Source organism: Hemitrygon akajei, chromosome 23 (assembly GCF_048418815.1).
Source record: "Hemitrygon akajei chromosome 23, sHemAka1.3, whole genome shotgun sequence".
Lineage (NCBI taxonomy): Eukaryota > Metazoa > Chordata > Chondrichthyes > Myliobatiformes > Dasyatidae > Hemitrygon > Hemitrygon akajei.
The window spans coordinates 12,734,025-12,754,390 of record NC_133146.1 but is presented as its reverse complement, the minus strand read 5'-3'; the positions used below and the strand labels follow the sequence as shown (position 1 = coordinate 12,754,390).

The following is a 20,366-nucleotide window of genomic DNA, read 5'->3' as shown; positions in this document are numbered from 1 at the left end:
AAGGAGAGCAGTTCAAAGTGGATTTACTATCGGTGTACATAGACGTCACCACATACTACCTTGCGATTCATTTTCTTGCAGGACATTCACAGAACAAACAACTACAAGAGAGTCAATGAAAAAATACACGCAATGTTAAACAACCAATGTGCAAAAGAAGATAAATAGAAATAATAATAAATAAATAATGCTGAGAACGTGAACTGTAGAGTCCTTGAAAATGACTCCACAGGTTGGGGAATCAGTTTGGAGTTCAGGTATTTCACACTGGTCCAGGAGCCTTTTGAGTGCAGAGAATAATCAGTTTCAAAATCGCTGGCGTGGGGCCTAAGAATCCTCTCCCTCCTTCCAGAAGTAGAAGTTGTGTAGTTAAAATAGGAAAAGCATTTCAAAGTTTTATCAAAGTATGTGTATGTTACCGTATCATACACGGAGATTCATTTTATTGCCGGCATTTACAGGAAAATTAATAAACAAAGGCTGACAAGCAACAGATGTGCAAAACAAGACAAGTTCAAAGTTGAAAGTAGAGTTCCCTTCAAACTACACGCTTGTCACAGGTACAACCCTGAGATTTGTTTTCTTGCGGGCATACTCAGTAAATTCAAGAACCATAATAGAATCAATGAAAGGCCACACCCAACAAGGCAGACAAACAGCCAGTGTGCAAAAGACGACAAACTGCAAATACAAAATAGATAAAAAGGCAATAACGACAAGTAAGTAAGCAACAAACATCGAGAACATGAGAAGTGTGCTTGAAAGGTTGTGGGAACATTACGGTGATGGGGCAGACAAGTTGAATGAGGTTATCCCCTCTGGATCAAGAGCCTGATGATTCAGGGGAACCTGGTGGCGTGGGTCCTGAGGCTCCTCTGCCTCCTCTCTGGTGGCAGCAGCGAGGAGAGTGCGTGGCCTGGGTGGTGGGGTTTCTTGACGGTGAGTGCTGCTTTCCTGTGACAATACTTTGTGTAGATGTGCTCAATGGTGGGGAGGGCTTTATCTGTGATAGACTGGGCTGTATTCAACACGTTTTGTAGGATTTTCCATTCAAGGGCATTAGTGTTTCCATAATCAGGCTGTGATGCAACCAGTCAATAGACACTCCACTGCACAAGAAGTTTGTCAAAGTTTTAGATATCATACTGAACCTTCTCAAACTTCTAAGGAAGTAGAGGCGCTGCCCCTTGCTGTCTTCATAATTGCACTAACCTACTGGCCCAGACCAGGTCCTCTGAAATGATAACACTGAGGGACTTAAAGTTGTTGGCCCTCTCCACCTCTGACCTCCTGATGCAGACTGGCTCATGGACTCTGGTTTCATCCTCCTGAATCAATAACCAGCTTCTTGGTCTTGCTGACATCGAGCGAGAGGTTGACGTTGTGGCACCGCTCAGCCAGGTTTTCAATCTCCCTCCTGTAACCCGATCTGTCACCACCCCCGATGACAGTGGTGTCGTCAGCCAATTTGAATATGGCATTGGAGCTGTGCTTAGCTTCACAGTCGTAAGTGTAAAGTGAGTACAGCACAGTAGAAATGGTGCAAGTAAAAAAAAATGCAGAGCATGAGTTGTAGAGGGTCATTGGGAGTGAGTCTGCAGGTTATGAAATCAGTTCAGTGCCGTGGCAAGTTAAGTTTTCCATGCTGGCTTATGAGTTTTCCATGCTGGTTGGGGGGTAATAACTGTTTCTGAACCTGGTGGCATGGCACCTAGGTATTTCATTTTGTGCCGAGATTTCATCGGCCACTGGAGTTCAGGGGTGTGGTTGGTGGTTGAATGGTGTGGTCTGGAGATCCCCTCCGCACCGTCCATCAGCAAAGGAATGTGTGCTTGCCCCACTCTACTCACTTCACGCCGACGATTGTGTGGCCGTAGCCATATACCACACCATATACAAGTTTGCTGATGACACCACTGTTGTGGGCCGTATCAAAGGTGGTGATGAATCAGCATGCAGGAGGGAGATTGAAAACTTGACCTGGTGGTTTCAAACCAACAACTTTTCACTCAATGTCAACAAGATCGAGGAACTGATTGTAGACTTCAGGAGAGAGCAACCAGTACCAGTAATCAGAGGATCAGAGGTGGAGAGGGTCAGTAACTTTAAATTCCTGGGTGTCACTATCTCAGAGCACCTGTCCTGGACCCATCAGATAAATGTAACTGCAAAGAAAGCTCGACAGTGCCTCTACTTCCTCAGGAGCCTGCAGACATTCAGCGTGTCATCAAAACACCATGGCAAACTTCTATAGATGTGTGGTGAGAAGTATATTGACTGGCTGCACCAATGCCTTTGAGTGGAAAATCCCAGTGGATTCAGCCCAGCACATCACGGGTAATGCCCTAGCAACCATTGGACACATCTACATGACACGTTGCTATAGAAAAGCAACATCCATCATCAAAAATCCTCACCACCCAGGCCACGCTCTTTTCTCACTGCTACTGTTAGGTAGAAGGTACAAGAGCCTCAGGACTCGCATCACCGGGTTCAGGAACAATTATTACCCCTCAACCATTAGTCTCTTAAGCAAAAGGGGCTAACTACACTCCTTCTGTTTCTGGTGTTCCCACAACCAATGGTCTCACTTTAAGGACTCTACCTTGTTATTTCATGCTATTGCTATTTATTTATATTTACATAGTTTGTTGTTCATTGATCCTGTTTACAGTTACTGTTCTCTAGATCTGCTAAGTATGCCCGCAGGAGAAGAATCTCAGGGTTGTATGTGGTGACATGCATGTGCTCTGATAATAAATTTTACCCTGAACTTTGGTGTGTAGGAGTTTTTCTGAAGGAACTCCCGGTTCTGAGGCCAAGTGTCTGTTGTCTGCTTTGGTGCGGGGAATGGGCAGGAGCTGACTGGGTCGTTGCTCAGCACTGACTGTTTCTGAGAGCAAGTCCCTGGGTTCATTCAGGGTACTATCGTGAGCACTGAACATCCTGTAATCCGTGGAGTCTCTGGGTGTAAAACAGGACAATAACTAGCCTGCACAAAGTACACTGCAGATGCTGTGGTCAAATCAACACGTACAAACAAGCTGGATGAACTCAGCAGGTCGGGCAGCATCCGTGGAAACAGACAGTCAATGTTTCGGGCTGAGACCCTTCATTAGGACTGAAGAGGGAGGGGGCAGGGGCCCTATAAATAAGGTGGGGGGAGGGTGGAAGGTGCCATATGTCCATACATGGTCTCCTCTACTGCCATGATGAGGCCAAACACAGGTTGGAGGAGCAACACCTCATATACCATCTGGGTAGTGTCTAGCCCCTTGGTATGAACATCAAATTCTCCAACTTCCAGTAATTCCCTCCCTCTCCCTTCCCCCATCCCACTTTCACTCTGCCTCCTCCTCCAGCTGCCTATCACCTCTCTCATGATTCTGTCTTCTTCTACTACCCATCGTGCTTTCCCCTTACATTCCTTCTTCACCTCTCTTGCCTATCCCCTTCCTGCTTCCCCTCCCCCACCCCTTGATCTTTCCTCTGATTGGCTTTTCACCCTCCCCCCACCTTCTTTATAAGACCCCTGCCCCCTCCTTCTTCAGTCCCGAGAAAGGGTCTCGGCCCAAAACGTTGACTGCTCGTTTCCACGGATGCTGCCCGACCTGCTGAGTTCATCCAGCTTGTTTGTATGTGTTAATAATTAGCCTGAATGCCTCTGGAAGGTAGGCGGTGTGCTTATTTGTAGATGCAAAGCCGGGACGTGGGATTAACACAAACTTCATTTCTGGTTCCGATGGGCTGTGTAACATTTTTCTGTCCTTACATTATGATGTCCCTAGAAGCCAGCCAGTGAGTAACACAGTACTCATTGCCTTTGGGCTGAAACCAACCCAGACCACTAATTGCACAGAAGTTGTGTGGTCACACTTAGTTGACACTGTAGGTCACACTTTGCTCTTCACTCACCGATCAAAGTAAATTTATTATCAAAGTACGTATATGTCACCATACACTACCCTGAGATTCATTTGCTTGTAGGCATTCACAGTAGAACAAAGAATTACAGTTGAATCAATGAAAAACTCCACACGTGACTGATAAACAACTAATGTGCAAAAGAAGACAAACTACAAATACTAAAATATTAATAATACATATATTAATAAAAACACAAATTGTAGAGTCCTTGAAAGTGAGTCCATAGGTGGTGGAATTAGTTCAGTGTTGAAGTGAGTGAAGTTATCCACACTAGTTCAGGAGCCTGATGGTTGTAAGGTAATAACTGTTCCTGAACCTGGTGGTGTGAGTCTTGAGGCTCCTGTACCTTTTTCCTGATAATTGAAGGGTAAGAACTGTTCCTGAACCTGGTGGTGTGAGTCTTGAGGCTCCTGTACCTTCCTGATAATTGAAGGGTAAGAACTGTTCCTGAACCTGGTGGTGTGAGTCTTGAGGCTCCTGTACCTTCCTGATAATTGAAGGGTAAGAACTGTTCCTGAACCTGGTGGTGTGAGTCTTGAGGCTCCTGTACCTTTTTCCTGATAATTGAAGGGTAAGAACTGTTCCTGAACCTGGTGGTGTGAGTCTTGAGGCTCCTGTACCTTCCTGATAATTGAAGGGTAAGAACTGTTCCTGAACCTGGTGGTGTGAGTCTTGAGGCTCCTGTACCTTCTTCCTGATAATTGAAGGGTAAGAACTGTTCCTGAACCTGGTGGTGTGAGTCTTGAGGCTCCTGTACCTTCCTGATAATTGAAGGGTAAGAACTGTTCCTGAACCTGGTGGTGTGAGTCTTGAGGCTCCTGTACCTTTTCCCTGATAATTGAAGGGTAAGAACTGTTCCTGAACCTGGTGGTGTGAGTCTTGAGGCTCCTGTACCTTCCTGATAATTGAAGGGTAATAACTGTTCCTGAACCTGGTGGTGTGGAACCTGAGGCTCCTGCACCTCCTTCCCGATGGCAGCAGTGAGAAGAGAGCATGGCCTGGATGGTGGGGTCCTCGATGATGGACATTTCAAAGGCAGAATTACTTCCCCCATCACAAACATCTACAATGACAGACTCCGGGAATCTGAGCAACTCCCTTGTGGTACTCACATTCTTAATGATGTCCAGAGCTTGTGTCTGGAGAAGCGTTTGTACATTTTCTATATTCAACAAAGTGGTGTTCACCGCTTCCTGTAAAACAATCAGTACAATGAGTGACTGTCTAGAATAAAGTTGGAGTATCAGTTACGAAGTATAGCAAAATGAATTTCTATAACTCCGTTATATAACTGTTACTGTGCGTAACATTAACCTATATGAAATTGTCACTCTACATAACCCCTCCGCTGTATAGAATACTTACTGTACAGAACACCAATTTATACCATATGTTGTACTAAAGGATATAACAACAATTTAAATAATGTTGTTTTTGTATACGGCACTATTACTGTATATAACATCATCACTATATACAAAATCATTACTGTATATAACACCATTACTGTAAATAAACTGTTACTGTATTAGACTTCGGCAGTAGATAACACCATCATTGTCACAACACAATACCACTGTAAATAAAACTTACTGTATTATTCTGTTCCCGTATGTAACACAATTAATCTATATAATACCATCACTATAAATAAAACTATATTACGCTATGGCTTTTATCACCACTGTTATTGTTCTGTATGATACAATTGTCGTATATATCACCACCAAATTCAACATCACATCTAAAAACTGGGACGGTATTGCACTCAACAGTTAGACCCGGAGGAAATCTGTTTGAGAGGGAGCTGTGCTACAGGAGAGTGAGCCTCACTCTGCGGCAGCTGCGTAAGGACAGAGCGAACAACCAGAAGACCCAACCACTGACCACAGCCTCTATTTACTCCTGTCCACATTGGGAATATGTCAATCCAGGATCAGCTTCTAGGGCCACTGAGGACCCAGCAATAGACAATCCTTTAGGTGAAAAGCACAAGTGATCCCACTGTTACCACGACACCATTAATGTAGATAACACCATCACAATGTCACTGTAAGTACAATTATTGCTGTATGACACCACTGCACTCTATAGAAAACTATTATTGTGTGATACAATTGATACATCTAACATCACTGTTCAGAACACCATTACTCTATGACACCGTCATTACATAACACACAAAGTTCCTATAAAAATCAAAATATCAATCATAAACCACACCTTGAAGAGCCTGCAGTCCGCTGCAAGAGCATAGTAACACATAGATTACAAACAGAAGTGAGCCATTTCACCCTCTCAGACAGCCAATCTCCTACCTACCACCTCCCGGCACCAATCAAATGACCCTTAATTCCCTAAACATTCAAAAAGGTTGTAATAAGACTTCAGTGCACCCCTTGACTCAGCCTTTACTGCCCCTCACAGAACAAACTCTAAAGACTCAGCAAGTTGGAACAGCAAATTTGTGGATGGCTCCAAGATTAGGGGTGCAATGGACACCCAGCGAGGAAGACCATCAAAGCTTGCAGCAAGATCTGGACCGGGCTGAATGGGCTGAAAAATGGCAGATATGCAAACAAATGTGAGGTATTGCGCTTTGGGAGGATAAGCCTGGGTAGGAGTGGTAGGGCACTGTAAAGTGTGCTGGAACAGAGCGATTTGGGAATACAGATCCATAATTCCTTGGAAGTTCAGTGACAGGTAGGTAGGGTTGTAAGGAAAGCTTTTGGCACATTGGCCTTCACAATCAAAGTATTGTTTACAAGAGTTGGGATGTTACGTTGAAGTTGTACAAGACGTTGATGAGGTCAAATTTGAAGTACTGGATGCAGTTCGAGTCACCAACCTACAGGAAATATATCAAAGTTCAAAGTAAATTTATTATCGAAGTACAAATATGTCACCATATACAACCTTGAGTCTCATTTTCCTGCAGGCATACTCAATAAATCTCTTATAGGATAATAACCATGATAGAATCAATGGAATGGAATATGATTGAAAGAGTCCAGAGAACATTTACAAGGATTTTTCCAGACTTGAGGACACAAATTATAGTGGAAGGTTGAATAGGTAAGTCTTTTTTCTTGAAGATTTGACAGAGGTATACAAAATTATGAGGGGTATCATCATCATCATGTGCCATACTCTTCAGAGCCTCAGTGACCACTTTCTTCCACTGTGATCCGTCGGCAGTCAAACCTGTTGCATCTCTGGTGGTGAGGCCAGTCCACTTCTTGATGTTGTCAATCCAGGTTGTCCTCTGTCTGCCTCGGGAGCGGCTTCCTTCTACTCTGCCTTCAAGCACAGTGCATTCCATTGTGCTTGAGATGTGTCCAAAATAACGAAGTTTCCTTTGGATAACGGTTTCCAGAAGTATTGGTTTTGTGCCAGTCTATTCTAGGATGAAACTGTTGGATCTCCTTTCAATGTATGATACCCTGAGGATCCGTCTGTATGTCCACATCTCAAATGCTGTCAACTTCTTTTCATCAGCTGCTTTGAGGGTCCATGTTTCACAGCCATATAGGGCTAATGGCCAGACGAGACTCCTGAGGAGGTTTATCTTGGCGTCAGTGCTCACAGATCTATCTTTCCAGATGTTCCAGAGTTTGGTAGTGCTTGTGCGTGCCATTGCTAGCCTTCGCCTTATTTCCTTGCTGCATTCATTTGTGTCATTTAGTTCTGCACCAAGGTATATAAAGGAGGACACTTGTTCGATCTTGTCGTTTCCGATGTAGATGTCAGCTTGAATTGCAGTTTTGCTTATCACCATAACTTTGGTCATCAATCCAAATTCAGCAGAGACTTTCACAACATTATTGAGTAGTGCTTGTAGGTCTTCTTCTGTTGTGGCTAGCAGGGCCATGTCATCTGCGTATCTCAAACTACTGATGGTTCTTCCTCCTATTTTAATGCCAGTGTTGTCTGGAATTGCCAGTCTCATGATCATCTCAGTGCAGATGTTAAAAAGGTGTGGAGGAAGGATGCAGGGGACTCCTTTCCCATTGCAGGATGATTCAGTCTCGCCAGATGTGGTCCGAAGGCTGGAGGATTGCGTAGCATACAGTGATTCTAGAAGAACCACCAGGTGTGGTGCCACGCCCAGTTGAATCATTGTCATCCACAGTTTGGTATATCAAACACAGTCAAACGCCTTTGAGTAGTCTATGAAGCAGATGTACAGGGGATATTGACCTCTCTCATTTTCTCTATTATTAGGCACATATTGATAAGCTGGTCCCTGGTGCCTCGGCCACTCCTGAAACCAGCCTGTTCGAGTGCAATTTCTCTATCTGCGTAGTTCTTTAGTCTCTCCGAGATGATTATGAGTAGAGCCTTGCTGACGTGTGATACGAATGTAATTGTTCTGTAATTACTGCACTGCAGGAGGTTCCCTTTACTGGGAATTGGAATGTAGACAGATTTGCACCAGTCTGGTGGCCATTTGCCAGTCTTCCAGATGGCGTAGACAATGCGGTGCAAGATGTGGGCCATTGAGGTGCCTGTTGCTTTCAGAAGTTCTGCTGGTATGTGTCTGGACCAGGTGCTTTATTCTTTTTAATCTTCTCGATTGCTCTTTCTACTTCTGACAGTAGTGGCTCGGGTTCGTGTTCCAGTGTTGTCCAGTCAATGGCTTTGTCACGGTTTTCATCCTCGTGATTTTCATAGAGTTTCTTGGTGTACTCGAGCCACCTTTTCCTCACATCTGCATCTTCTGTCAGAATTTTCCCTTCATCATTTTTGAGTGCACCAATTCTTGGTGTGAAGGTGCCAGTAAGTTTTTTTATTGCTGCATAAACTATCTTGCTGTTGCCTTTGTTGGCCTTATTTTCCATGTTGGAGCAGATGCGTTGTAGGTTTGCCTCTTTCTCAAGCCTGCAGCGTCATTGTACTTCAGCTCCCTGTATTCCTTGCTTGTTGCTTCTTTCGGTCCTTTCACCTTTCCTGCTGCACGCAGCGTTTCATTTGTGATCCATCCTGTGCCTTTGTGCTTGCGTCGTGATGGAATGTGTTTCTCTGCTGCTGTTGTCAATGCATCTCTTGTTACGTTCCAAAGCTCTTCCGGTTCAACCTCTTCTTGTGACTTCAGCAGCTGCACTGTGAGAAGCACGTGGTGTGGGGGGGGGGGGGGGCACTCACAGAATCCTCTTTCCTCCAAGACAACCACTTTCACTCTACGACAGGACCAAGGAATGACAAAAACCTTTCCGTGGGCAGTGGGACCCGCAGGCTGTATCACGGTAACAACGCTGCTGGGGAAGAGGCTGACGGCACTTCAGGTACCTCTGGTCATAATGGCAACACTGGGGGAAATCCTCATCGAGGAACCCCAGAACCTGACACAACCAGTGCTGGGATGAAGACCCTCAAACTTAACAAACATTATATCAATATTGGCACTAAGAAGCACAGGGAAATTTCACCTTCTCATCGATGAAATCGGCAGAATCGGCTGCGATATCATTGGAATAGCAGAGATCAGATGGTCTGACAGAGGTCATTTTACAACAAAGAACAGCTACACAATGTACTACTCTGGACCTGAGAAAGGAGGAAGAGCAGGTGTTGCGTTCATCTTGAAGCAAGAGATAGCTAAAGCAGTACTAGGCTACAACCCTTTGAACGAACGACTCTTGTCCATCCGCATACAATGCAAGCCTTTCCCAATCACACTCATTGTCCACTACTCACCAACTAGTGAGGCAGAGGAGGAAGAGCTTGAGGGACAGTACAACAACCTGCAAGGACTCATTGATGAAACTCTGAAAACTGATGTTGTGATCATTCCAGGTCATTTCAATACAAAAGCAGGTCAAACATCTCTGAATAAGGAAGTCATGGGAAACAATGGTTTAGGAACCCCAAATGAACAGGGACATGGCTAGTTGAGTTCTGTCAAGAAAACCACCTCTGTATAATGATCACAATGTTTGATCAACGCCCTGGGCACAAATACACATGGACAGCTCCTGATGGTAAAACCAGCCACCAGATTGATTATATCCTCATCGACAAAAGATGGAAAGCAAATATTCTGAAATGCAGGACATAGCCGGGAGCTGACTGATACTGATCATCAACTGCTGTCAGCCAAGGTGAAGCTCAGGGTTAAGAACGTAAAACGAGCAAAACCACCAGTCAGATATGAGGGGTAAAGGCAAGCAGACTTTCTCCACTGAGACTGGGCAAGACTAGAACTAGTGGTCGTAGGTTAAGGGTGAAAGGTGAAATATCAATGGGGAACCTGAGGGAGATCTTCTGACTTAGCGGGTGGTGGGAGTGAGGAACGAGCTGCCGGCAGAAGTGGTGGATGCGGGTTTGAATGCAACATTTAAGAGAAGTTTGGACAAGTACATGGATGGGAGGGGTATGAAGGGCTGTGGTCCAGCTACAGGTCAATGGGACTAGGCAGAATAACAACACAACAATGGCTAAATGGGCCGAAGGGCCTGTTTCTGCACTGTAGTGCTCTGTGACTCCATTCCATCCTGCCAGGTGAAAATAACATTCTGCTTATCTAGGTCTCGCCCCTTATTTTAAGGCAGTGACCCCTGATTCGAAACACCTCAGCCAGGTGGTAGAGTCAATATTGTTGGAACTGTGCCAAGGCACGGTGTTGCCTGTTTACAGCCACAAGGAAAGAGGCATCAGAGCCCGTGTGCTCCACCGGAGGGGTGTGGGCAGTGTGGTGTGGCATCCAAGCTGGAATTGTTGCTGCCCCCAGCGTTCGCTCGGCAGAATAGAAGCTCTATTGTAGATCGTCTGTAGATCGATGGCTCGAGTTTGGACTGTGATACCAATATGTGCTTGCTATCTTGCATGCATTGTGTGTGCAATTTGTGCTGTGTGTGACTGTTGGTACTGTGTTTTGCACCTTGGTTCCAGAGGAAGACCGTCTCGCTTGGCTGTATTGATCCATGGCTGAATGACAATTAAACTTGAATTGAGTTGAACTTCCACCGCACACTTTAGAAGCACCTTAGCAATAATGCCCAGACTGACAAATAAACAATAACTTAAAATAAAGAACAAAGCATAAAAGAACAAGTTTTTTAAGGACAATAAAGAATTCTCATGGTCTCCATACATTTAAATTCCCTCTAAGATAGGTAGGCATTTGTGTTCACTTGACCCCAATTCCACTCTTCCAGACTATGTAACAGTTTCTTCCCCCGAGCTATCAGACTCTTCAATACCGGAAGCCTGGACTGACACCTTGCCCTACTGTCCTGTTTATTATTTATTGTAATGCCTGCACTATTTTTGTGCACTTTACGCAGTCCTGTGTTGGTCTGTAGTCTAGTGTAGCTTTCTCTGTGTTGTTTTTTTATTATTACATAGTTCAGTCTAGTTTTTGTACTGTGTCATGTAACACCATGGTCCTGAAAAAATGCTGTCTCATTTTTACTATGCACTGTACCAGGAGTTATGGTCGAAATGACAATAAAAGTGACGTGACTTGACTTGACTCTTTTGGAATATACTCATCTTGTTATTACACCATATATTTAAATTAGAAATTAATGGAAAGGTAAGTTTTACAAAATGGGCTTGAAGAATTACCTTCAAATTAAAGTGTGTTATGTTAACAATACAAAAAAGACAATTTTGTGCCTGAGGTTTAATGAATATTGCTCCAGAGAGATGCTGCATGGTCTCTTCTTGTTGTTTTAAGTCTATGATTCTATGTAGAAGAGTACTATGAGGCATGAAAAGTAGGAACAAGTGTCCTGGAGTGGTTTAGAAACCAGTAACAGCAGGTCATTTCAGAATTCATTGCCCTGCTTCATGACAGCAAGGTATTCTGACGATTTAGGAATGAGGTTTTGACTATGGTCAGTCAGCTCATGTCTGACACCTGGACAAACTGCTCAAACTGCATCTCCTCAGGCTTGGCAGCTCTCTGTTGGTCCAGGAGAAAAACGGATTGAACAAATCACAACGAGGCAAAGTTACCACTCCGAACTACCCACCCACCTCAAGGCCTGAAGTTGTTGTTTGAAGATCCTGACTCTTTTCTTTCAGAGTGTTCTGGAAAATTAAAAACCAAACATTGTCAATAAACAAAATAGAATCTGTAGACTGTTTATTCTCCTCCATAGATGCTGCCTGACCTGCTGAGTTCCTCCAGCTTTTTGTGTGTGTTACTCTGGATTTCCAATGTCTGAGGGTCTCTTGTGTTTGAGCTTTAATTGTGTTCGCTGTCGTTCAGAACAATGGTAGTTTATACTGAGGAGGTTTACCAGGGTGCTGCCTGGATTAGAACATGTCTTATGAAGAAAGATCGAGCAAGCTTTGGATTTGCTCTCTGGAATGAAGGAGGATGAGAGATGACTTGATAGAGGTGTATATAATGTTAAGAGGCATAGAGAGAGTGGACAGACAGAGATTTTCCCAGGGTGGAAATGCCTAATACAAGGGTACATAATTTTAAGATGGTTGGAGGAAAGTATAGGGGCGATAGCAGAGGTAGGTTTTTACACTGTGAGGGGTAGGTGCATGCCAGGGGTGGTGATAGAGACAAATACATGAGGGACATTTGAGACATTAAATATGCACATGGATGAAAGAAAAATATGTGGGAGGGAAGGATTAGATTGATCTTGGAGAAAGCTAAGAGATTGGCAGAGCATTATAGGTGGAAGAGTCTACTGTTGTATGTTGAATACAAATTGCACTGTTCAACAAGTACAGGCTGTGCAGAGTGGGTGAATAAACACCACAAATAAATAGGGCTCTGCACCTCATTCTAATGTTCTATTTTACCGCTCTGAGCCCCATCTCCCCTTGCTCTGTGTTCAACACGGAAGTGTCTGTCTCAACGTCTACAATGTAAAGATGTGACCGGCCCAGCGAGGAACCTACCACGTTTGGCATCATGTCACTCTTGATCCAGCGATCTAGTTGCTCCAGTTGGCCCGCCTGTTGGTTGAACTCAGTTTTGGCAGGATCCAGCTGTAACAGAGCCAGGGACCCACATTAATGTTTGCTGTCGGTGTCTGGCAACAGCCCTGTCCCCAAGTTCCCCCGTTTCCTCTCAGAAAGCCATAATCACAGGAGCCGGACCAGGTCATCCAGTCCACCGAGTCTGCCCCGCCACTCAACCATGGCCGATCCACTTTCCCCTTTGTAACTCAGTCACAGCGCTCATTACATTCGGAAGCAGAAGTCTGCATCTTCAGTCTTTCCTGGTTAACCTTCTGGATTGCTTGTGGGAGCATTGGCATATTTGAAGGTGGCATTTTTATTAGCTTCTAGTGATGCCAGCAACTAACCAGTGCCATGGGATTCAGATGTGGGGCACTATGATTTATCACGGCCGTAGTGTTGTACAGCTTAGACACTGGCCCTTCAGCCCATTGCTTCTATCTATACTAATCCCAGTCGCCTGAACTCATTTTATCTCTCTCAATGCTCTGCTCATTTAGGGATCTATCAAGATGCTTCTAAATTATTATTGTTGTTCCTGCCTCCGTCACCTTCTGTGGCAACTTGATTTGGATACCAGTTTCTAACTGTGTGAGGAATTATACCATTTCAGATTGCTTTAAACATCACCCCTCTCACAACTGGTGCCCTCTGCTCTCAGAGGCCACCTTACTAGATACCTCCTACAATTGAGTTACTGTTGCCTTCCTGTCAGCTTGAACCAGTCTGGCCGTTCTCCTCTGACCTCTCTCAATAACGAGGCATTTTCAGCCACAACTCCGCCACTGACGGGATGTTTTTGTGTTTTTCGCACCATTCTCTAGGGACTGTTGCGCGTGAAAGTCCCAGGAGGTCTGTCAGGGACTGGAGGGGAGGTTCGACCACACACAGAGCAGCAGGAAGATTTATTGGGGAGTGATAAATTTAATAATAAACTACAAAATAAGAAGCCAGAAAACAAGAGAGAACAGATACTTGGCACAACAAGGTAACTGAAGGCTGGGAGCGTCTGGTTGAAGCTGGCTGCTTCGTATGAGTGAACACGGATTATGGATGAAGGCTGGGTTTAAATAGGCTGCGGGTCATCAGTTGGAAACGAGTGGCAGCTGACCCCTGTTAACTTGCTGGAGACTGGAAGGTGCCTGCCTGGGCAGGTCTAACAAGACCAGCAGCTTCCGAGATACTCAAACCATCCTGGCACCAACAATCATTCCACAGTCAAAGTAATTTAGATCACATTTCTTCTCCATTCTGATGTTTTCTCTGAACCACAACAGAACCTCTTGATCATGCCTGCATGCTCTTATGCATTGAGCTGCTGCCACAGGATTGGCTGATTTGATATTTGCATTAATGAGCAAGTGTCCAGGTATACCTAATAAAGTGGCCACTGTGTGTAGATTTAGGCAACCGTGTCACGAGATCCAAAGCTGAGTTTTCTACCCTATCCATACCTTGTAATTTTGTACATTTACAATTTGATATAACCTACAAGTTTTGTAGATGATACTGATTTAGTGGGCCACATCTCCTCTTACCTCTTCTCTTATCCTCATCTGCCTATCACCTCCTCCTTCCCTTTCTCTCATGGTCCACTATCCTCTCCTCTCAGATTCCTTCTTCTTCAGCCTCCTACCTTTACCACCTATCACCTCCTAACTTTTCACTTCATCCCTCCTCCTCCACCAACCTGGCTTCACCAATCACCTGCCACCACAAACTCCTTCCCCTCCCTCACATTCTGGCTTCTCTCCCATTCTTTTCCAGTCCCGATGAAAGGTCTCAGCCCGAAACATCAACTGCTCATTCCTCTTCGTAGATGCTGCCTGACCTGCTGAGTTCCTCCAGCATTTTGTGTGTATTACTTTGCATCTCAGATAGACCTGGATCTCTCTGTACTTGTCCAGTCTCCACTGGGGAGACAGGGTTCTGGCACAGAGCAGGGGATAAAATGGAAGGGAAGGGGTTGGTGGCTGTTGGACGACCTCCCACTCTACAGCTGGCAACCACTCCTGGATCTAGAATTGCCCAACTTTTCCAGTGGTCAATATCAATGGTAGTTCCTCGCCCTGTACTAACACTCTCTCAACTGGGTGTTGGCTCCCAAAGAGAGGATCATTAAAGAGTCAAGAGAGTTGACAAACTGACCACAATTTTGGAGAGGTTCCGTAGCTTCTGTGCAGTAAGAAGGAGTCCACTCTGAGTTAAAGGAAGGGACAACTGTAAAGAAAGAGAACAATGGGAGAGATGTTAGTGAGAGCCTTGGTGAGATTCACTCTTATCTCAATCCTCAAGGACATTTTATGCCAAGAATATTGTCCGTCACACTGCATCATTGCAACCCGTGCAGAACATCCCATTGCCTCACTGCACAGGGTGATTCCAATGTGTAGTGACATCGGTGGTGTTCAACCCCAAGCGGTCATCTACCTAACTGCAGTGATGCCACTGGGTACAAATCTTTAGGCCGGTGCCCAATATGTTTAAACTCAGTAGCAGGGCAGCACAGTAGCTTAGTGGCTACAATAACACATTAGGGTGCTCATGATCTGGTTTGTCTGTAAAGAGCTGTACATTCTCCCTGTGACTATGTGGGTTTCCTCCAGCTGCTCCAGTTTCCTCCCACGTCCCAAAGACGTGCGGGTTAGGATCAGTAGGTTGCTATGTCAGCACCAGAAGCATGGTAACAATTGCGGGCAACCCCCAGCGCACCCTTATACTGTGTTGGTTGTTAACGCAAACGACTCATTTTGCTCAATGTTTTGGTGTACATGTGACAAATAAAGGTAATCTGTATCAATGGAGCTGGGGGATTGGTGTTGCTGCCCTGAAGTTGGATTAAAGGACACCAGTCTGTCTGTAAGCTTCGTCAGGAGTCTGATCTGACTGGGAACACACTACCCTCTGCTAATGTGATCTGAGTGATTTGTCAGGAGTCTGATCTGACTGGGAACACACTACCCTCTGCTAATGTGACGTGAGTGATTTGTCAGGAGTCTGATCTGACTGGGAACACACTACCCTCTGCTAATGTGATGTGAGTGATTTGTCAGGAGTCTGATCTGACTGGGAACACACTACCCTCTGCTAATGTGACGTGAGTGATTTGTCAGGAGTCTGATCTGACTGGGAACACACTACCCTCTGCTAATGTGATGTGAGTGATTTGTCAGGAGTCTGATCTGACTGGGAACACACTACCCTCTGCTAATGTGATGTGAGTGATTTGTCAGGAGTCTGATCTGACTGGGAACACACTACCCTCTGCTAATGTGATCTGAGTGATTTGACAGGAGTCTGATCTGACTGGGAACACACTACCCTCTGCTAATGTGACGTGAGTGATTTGTCAGGAGTCTGATCTGACTGGGAACACACTACCCTCTGCTAATGTGATGTGAGTGATTTGTCAGGAGTCTGATCTGACTGGGAACACACTACCCTCTGCTAATGTGATCTGAGTGATTTGACAGGAACGTGATCTCCCTGGGAACACACTACCCTCTGCTAATGTGATGTGAGTGATTTGTCAGGAGTCTGATCTGACTGGGAACACACTACCCTCTGCTAATGTGATCTGAGTGATTTGTCAGGAGTCTGATCTCCCTGGGAACACACTACCCTCTGCTAATGTGATGTGAGTGATTTGTCAGGAGTCTGATCTGACTGGGAACACACTACACTCTGCTAATGTGATGTGAGTGATTTGTCAGGAGTCTGATCTGACTGGGAACACACTACACTCTGCTAATGTGATGTGAGTGATTTGTCAGGAGTCTGATCTGACTGGGAACACACTACCCTCTGCTAATGTGATGTGAGTGATTTGACAGGAACGTGATCTCCCTGGGAACACACTACCCTCTGCTAATGTGTGAGGAAACTGAAATACCTGTTGAGTGAAGTTGGTGAAGTTCAGACCTATAACACCAGTGTTCAACACGTCCCTCGCAATCATCTTGCCCTCTTTATCCAGTAACGTAATGCCTGATAAATTGACTTCCAGTTTTTCAAACTGCTTTGAAATATCCCCGGTGTACTGAAAAACAAAGGAATGAATTACTGAACCTCGGTAGCACTGAAGTGAGCGATCGGCGAGGAACAGCTTGTGCGTAACTGAGGCTCACAGTGCAGATCGTACACGTGCTGCTCTGTGGAGGAGGGGGATAAACGGGATGCCAGTGTCCGATCTGGTGATATGGATTAGAGGTTGTTTGGAAGTCAAGAGTGAGACTTGGTGGTTACAGCCGTTTTGTTGAATGTTACAAGAATGAAAAACAAAGACCAACAAAGAAGCCGTGGTCGTCTCTTTCTCAGACTGGAGTTAAGAACGTTGCAATGCTAACGATTATTCTAGAAAATAGCCAGATTCAAGGACCTGCTGCAAAAACATTGAGAAATTCCTAGCTGTGCTACAATTACTGGAACAATTCCACGTATTGAGCAATACACACAAAAGAAAAATGGAGGGCCTTGTGGGAGGGCAGGGTTAGATTGATCTTTAAGCAGGTTTGGTGGTCAGCACAGCAACGTGGGCCAAGGGGCCTGTACTGTGCTGTAACATTCTAGTTCTGTGTTCTATAGGTGAGTATATAAAAACACAAGCAAGCATAGGAAAGTTAAATTACAAGGAAAATACCAGAAAGACAATTCTCCTCCCTAACCTAATACGAGTGGTGGGCTGCCTGGTCCTGGATGGAGCTGAGCTTGTTGGAATTTCACTTGTCCCGGGAAGCTGGAAGTATCCCATCACTTTGTAGATGACGTAGATACCTTTGGACAGTCAGGAGATATATCCCTCCAGAGCTCGCATAACATCTGACCTGTGGTCCTGTTGAATCACTAGTCAGGCATGACCCATTGACTCTAGGGATTTGGCGAGGGTGATTCCTCTCTCATAAAGTCATAGAGTCAAAGAGCACAGGAACAGGCCCTTCAGCCCATCTAGTCTCTGCAGTACTGTTATTCTGCCTAGTCCCATCTACCTGCACCTGGACCCTAGCCCTCCATTGCACGTACCTATCTAAACTTCTCTTAAATGTTGAAATCTTAACTGGGTCTAAAGCTGCTCCCTAATTTCACTCCTGAGGATCTGTCTTTTATTTTTGGACTCTGCCACCTCATCTGAGACACTCCGACATTGAAAACTTCTCACCATCTATCCCAGCCATCCTCCCAATATCACACAACCGATTCTGTGGAACAACAGAAATCAATAAAAATCCCAGGCCATTTCTAAGGAAATGTATCTGAAAACTTGCTCTGCGATGTCTGGTGGGCTCTTTAGGGGTGGCATGGCAGCTTAAAGGTCGCGTAAAACTTGGTAGCGTCAGCTGTAAGGTCGGGGTTTAGTCCCCACCACTCTCGGTGAGGAGCTTGTACATTCTCCCCGTGACCGTGTTCGTTTCCTCTTGCATCCCAAAGGCCTACAGGTTAGGGTTCGTAAGCTGTGGCCTTGCTCGGACTTGCTGGCTGCCCCCAGCACATCCCCGGAACGTGTGATCATTGACATAAACGACGTATTTCACTGCATGTTTCGATGTGCACGTGACAAATAAAGGTCATCTTTATATCGCGAACGCTGTCCAGGAGAGTTGAACTTCGCAGTTGGTGACATCAGAATAATTCAGCCGCTACAGCGTCAGCCTCCTTGTCCATCAGGTGACGGTGTCTCACTGCAGGCGACTGCCACACTGCTCAGCTGGGGGGGAGGGGGTGCTTTACATTCACTGCAGAGTTTCGACAAAACGCAGCGAGTAGTCCCTGTCCGCCCACCCAGGACCAACCCGAATTGCCTCACTCCCGGTTGAAACGGACTCTTCCCCCTGACGTTGGGCGAGACTAGAACTAGAGGTCGTAGGTTAAGGATGAAAGGTGAAATATTTCAGGGGAACTTCTTCACTCAGAGCGTGGTGCCAGAGTGGAGTGAGCCACCAGCGAAAGCGGTAGATGGGGGTTCAACTGTAACACTTAAGAGAAATTTGGATAGGTGGGTGGATGGGAGCAGTGTGGAGAGCTGTGGTCTGGGTGTGGGTAGACGGGACCATGCACAATAACTGTTTGACCCGGACTTGATGGGCTGAAGGGACTGTTTCTGTGTGGTAGCGCTCTATAACAGTACATCAGACATGTGGAGGGTGTTTAAAGATCAAACGTACAGGAAAGGCAAGTTTCTGTCAGATGGAAACACGAGATGGGAAGATAAAAGAACAATGGATATCTAGAGAAGTGATGAACTTAGTCAAGAGGAAAAAGTACGTAAAGATTAGGAAGTTAGGATCGAGAAAGTACAAGAGAAGTAGAAGGAAACCAGAAAGGAATTTAAAAAAGGAATTAGGAAAGCCAAGAGGGGCCATGGTAAGTCATTGGCAGGTAGGATTGGGGTGAATCCCAAGGCATTCCACTCATACATCAGGAGCAAGAGGGTAACTAGGGAAAGGGTGGGACCACTCAAGGATAAAGGGAGGAACATCTGCTTGGTTGCGGAGAATATGAGTGAGGTACTTAATGAGTATTTTTTTATTCATTTGCGGGATGTGGGTGTCACCAGCTAAGCCAGCATTTATTGCCCATCTGTAGTTGCCCTTGAGAAGCTGGTAATGAGCTGCCTTCTTGAACCGCTGCAGTCCCTGAGGTGTAGGTACACCCACAGTGCTGTTAGGGAGGGAATTCCATGATTTTGACCCAGTGACGATGAAGCAATGGTGAGGTGTTTCCAAGTCAGGTTGTGAGTGACTTGGAGGGGATTTCCAAGTGGTGGTGTTCCCAGGTATCTGCTGGTCTCGTCCTTCTAGGCGGTAGTGGTCATGGGTCTGGAAGGTGCTGCCTTAGGAGCTTTGCTTCAGTATTTTCCAAGGAAAAGGACATGAAGGACCAGAAGATCAGTGCCGAGTGTATAAACATGTTAGAATGTTTAGAGGTCAAGGAGGAGGAAGTGTTGGGCCTCCTAATGAGTATTAAAGTGAATAACTCCCCAGGGCCTGATGGTTATTGAAGGAGGTGAGAGACAAGATTGCTGGGGCTTTGACCAGTATCTTCATGCCCTCTCTAGGCAAAGGTGAGGTCCAGGAGGACTGGTGAGTGGCTAGTGTAAATAAAGAAGGGAACAAGGAAAAATCCTGGGAACCATAGACTAGTGAGTCTCACATCAGTTGTAGGGAAATTGCTGGAGAAAATTCTTAGGGATAGGATATATGAGCATTTGGAAACCCATGGTCTGATTAGGGAGAGCCAGCATGGCTTTGTGAAGGGGCAGGTTGTGCCTTACCAACTTGAATTAAAATTTTTCGCAAGGTGATGGGAAAGATTGATGAAGATCTCTCTCCTGGCAGAGGATGTTGTCTACCTGGATTTTAGTAAGGTGTTTGACAAAAATCCTCATGAAAGGCTAATCCAGAAGATTAAGATGCACAGTGATTTGGCTGTTTGGATCCAGAAATGGCTTGAGCAGAGAAGACAGAGGTAATGGTTGAAGGGACTTCTTCAAGCTGGAGGTCTGTAATTCA

The 20,366-nt window shown here is 45.3% G+C and overlaps 1 protein-coding gene across 5 annotated transcripts in view; it reads right to left on the bottom strand.

Moving 5' to 3' along the window:
* LOC140715160 (prominin-1-A-like) overlaps positions 1–20,366 on the bottom strand; it is a 134,468-nt gene that overhangs the window by 16,140 nt on the left and 97,962 nt on the right. For all 5 annotated transcript variants that reach the window (XM_073026940.1, XM_073026943.1, XM_073026945.1 and 2 more), the window contains exons 16-20: positions 16,754–16,900; positions 15,010–15,081; positions 12,799–12,888; positions 11,911–11,964; positions 5,040–5,120 (exon numbers count right to left, since the gene is read on the bottom strand). In XM_073026940.1, the coding sequence (XP_072883041.1) occupies positions 5,040–5,120; positions 11,911–11,964; positions 12,799–12,888; positions 15,010–15,081; positions 16,754–16,900 (444 nt within the window). The remainder of the gene's footprint in view (positions 1–5,039; positions 5,121–11,910; positions 11,965–12,798; positions 12,889–15,009; positions 15,082–16,753; positions 16,901–20,366) is intronic.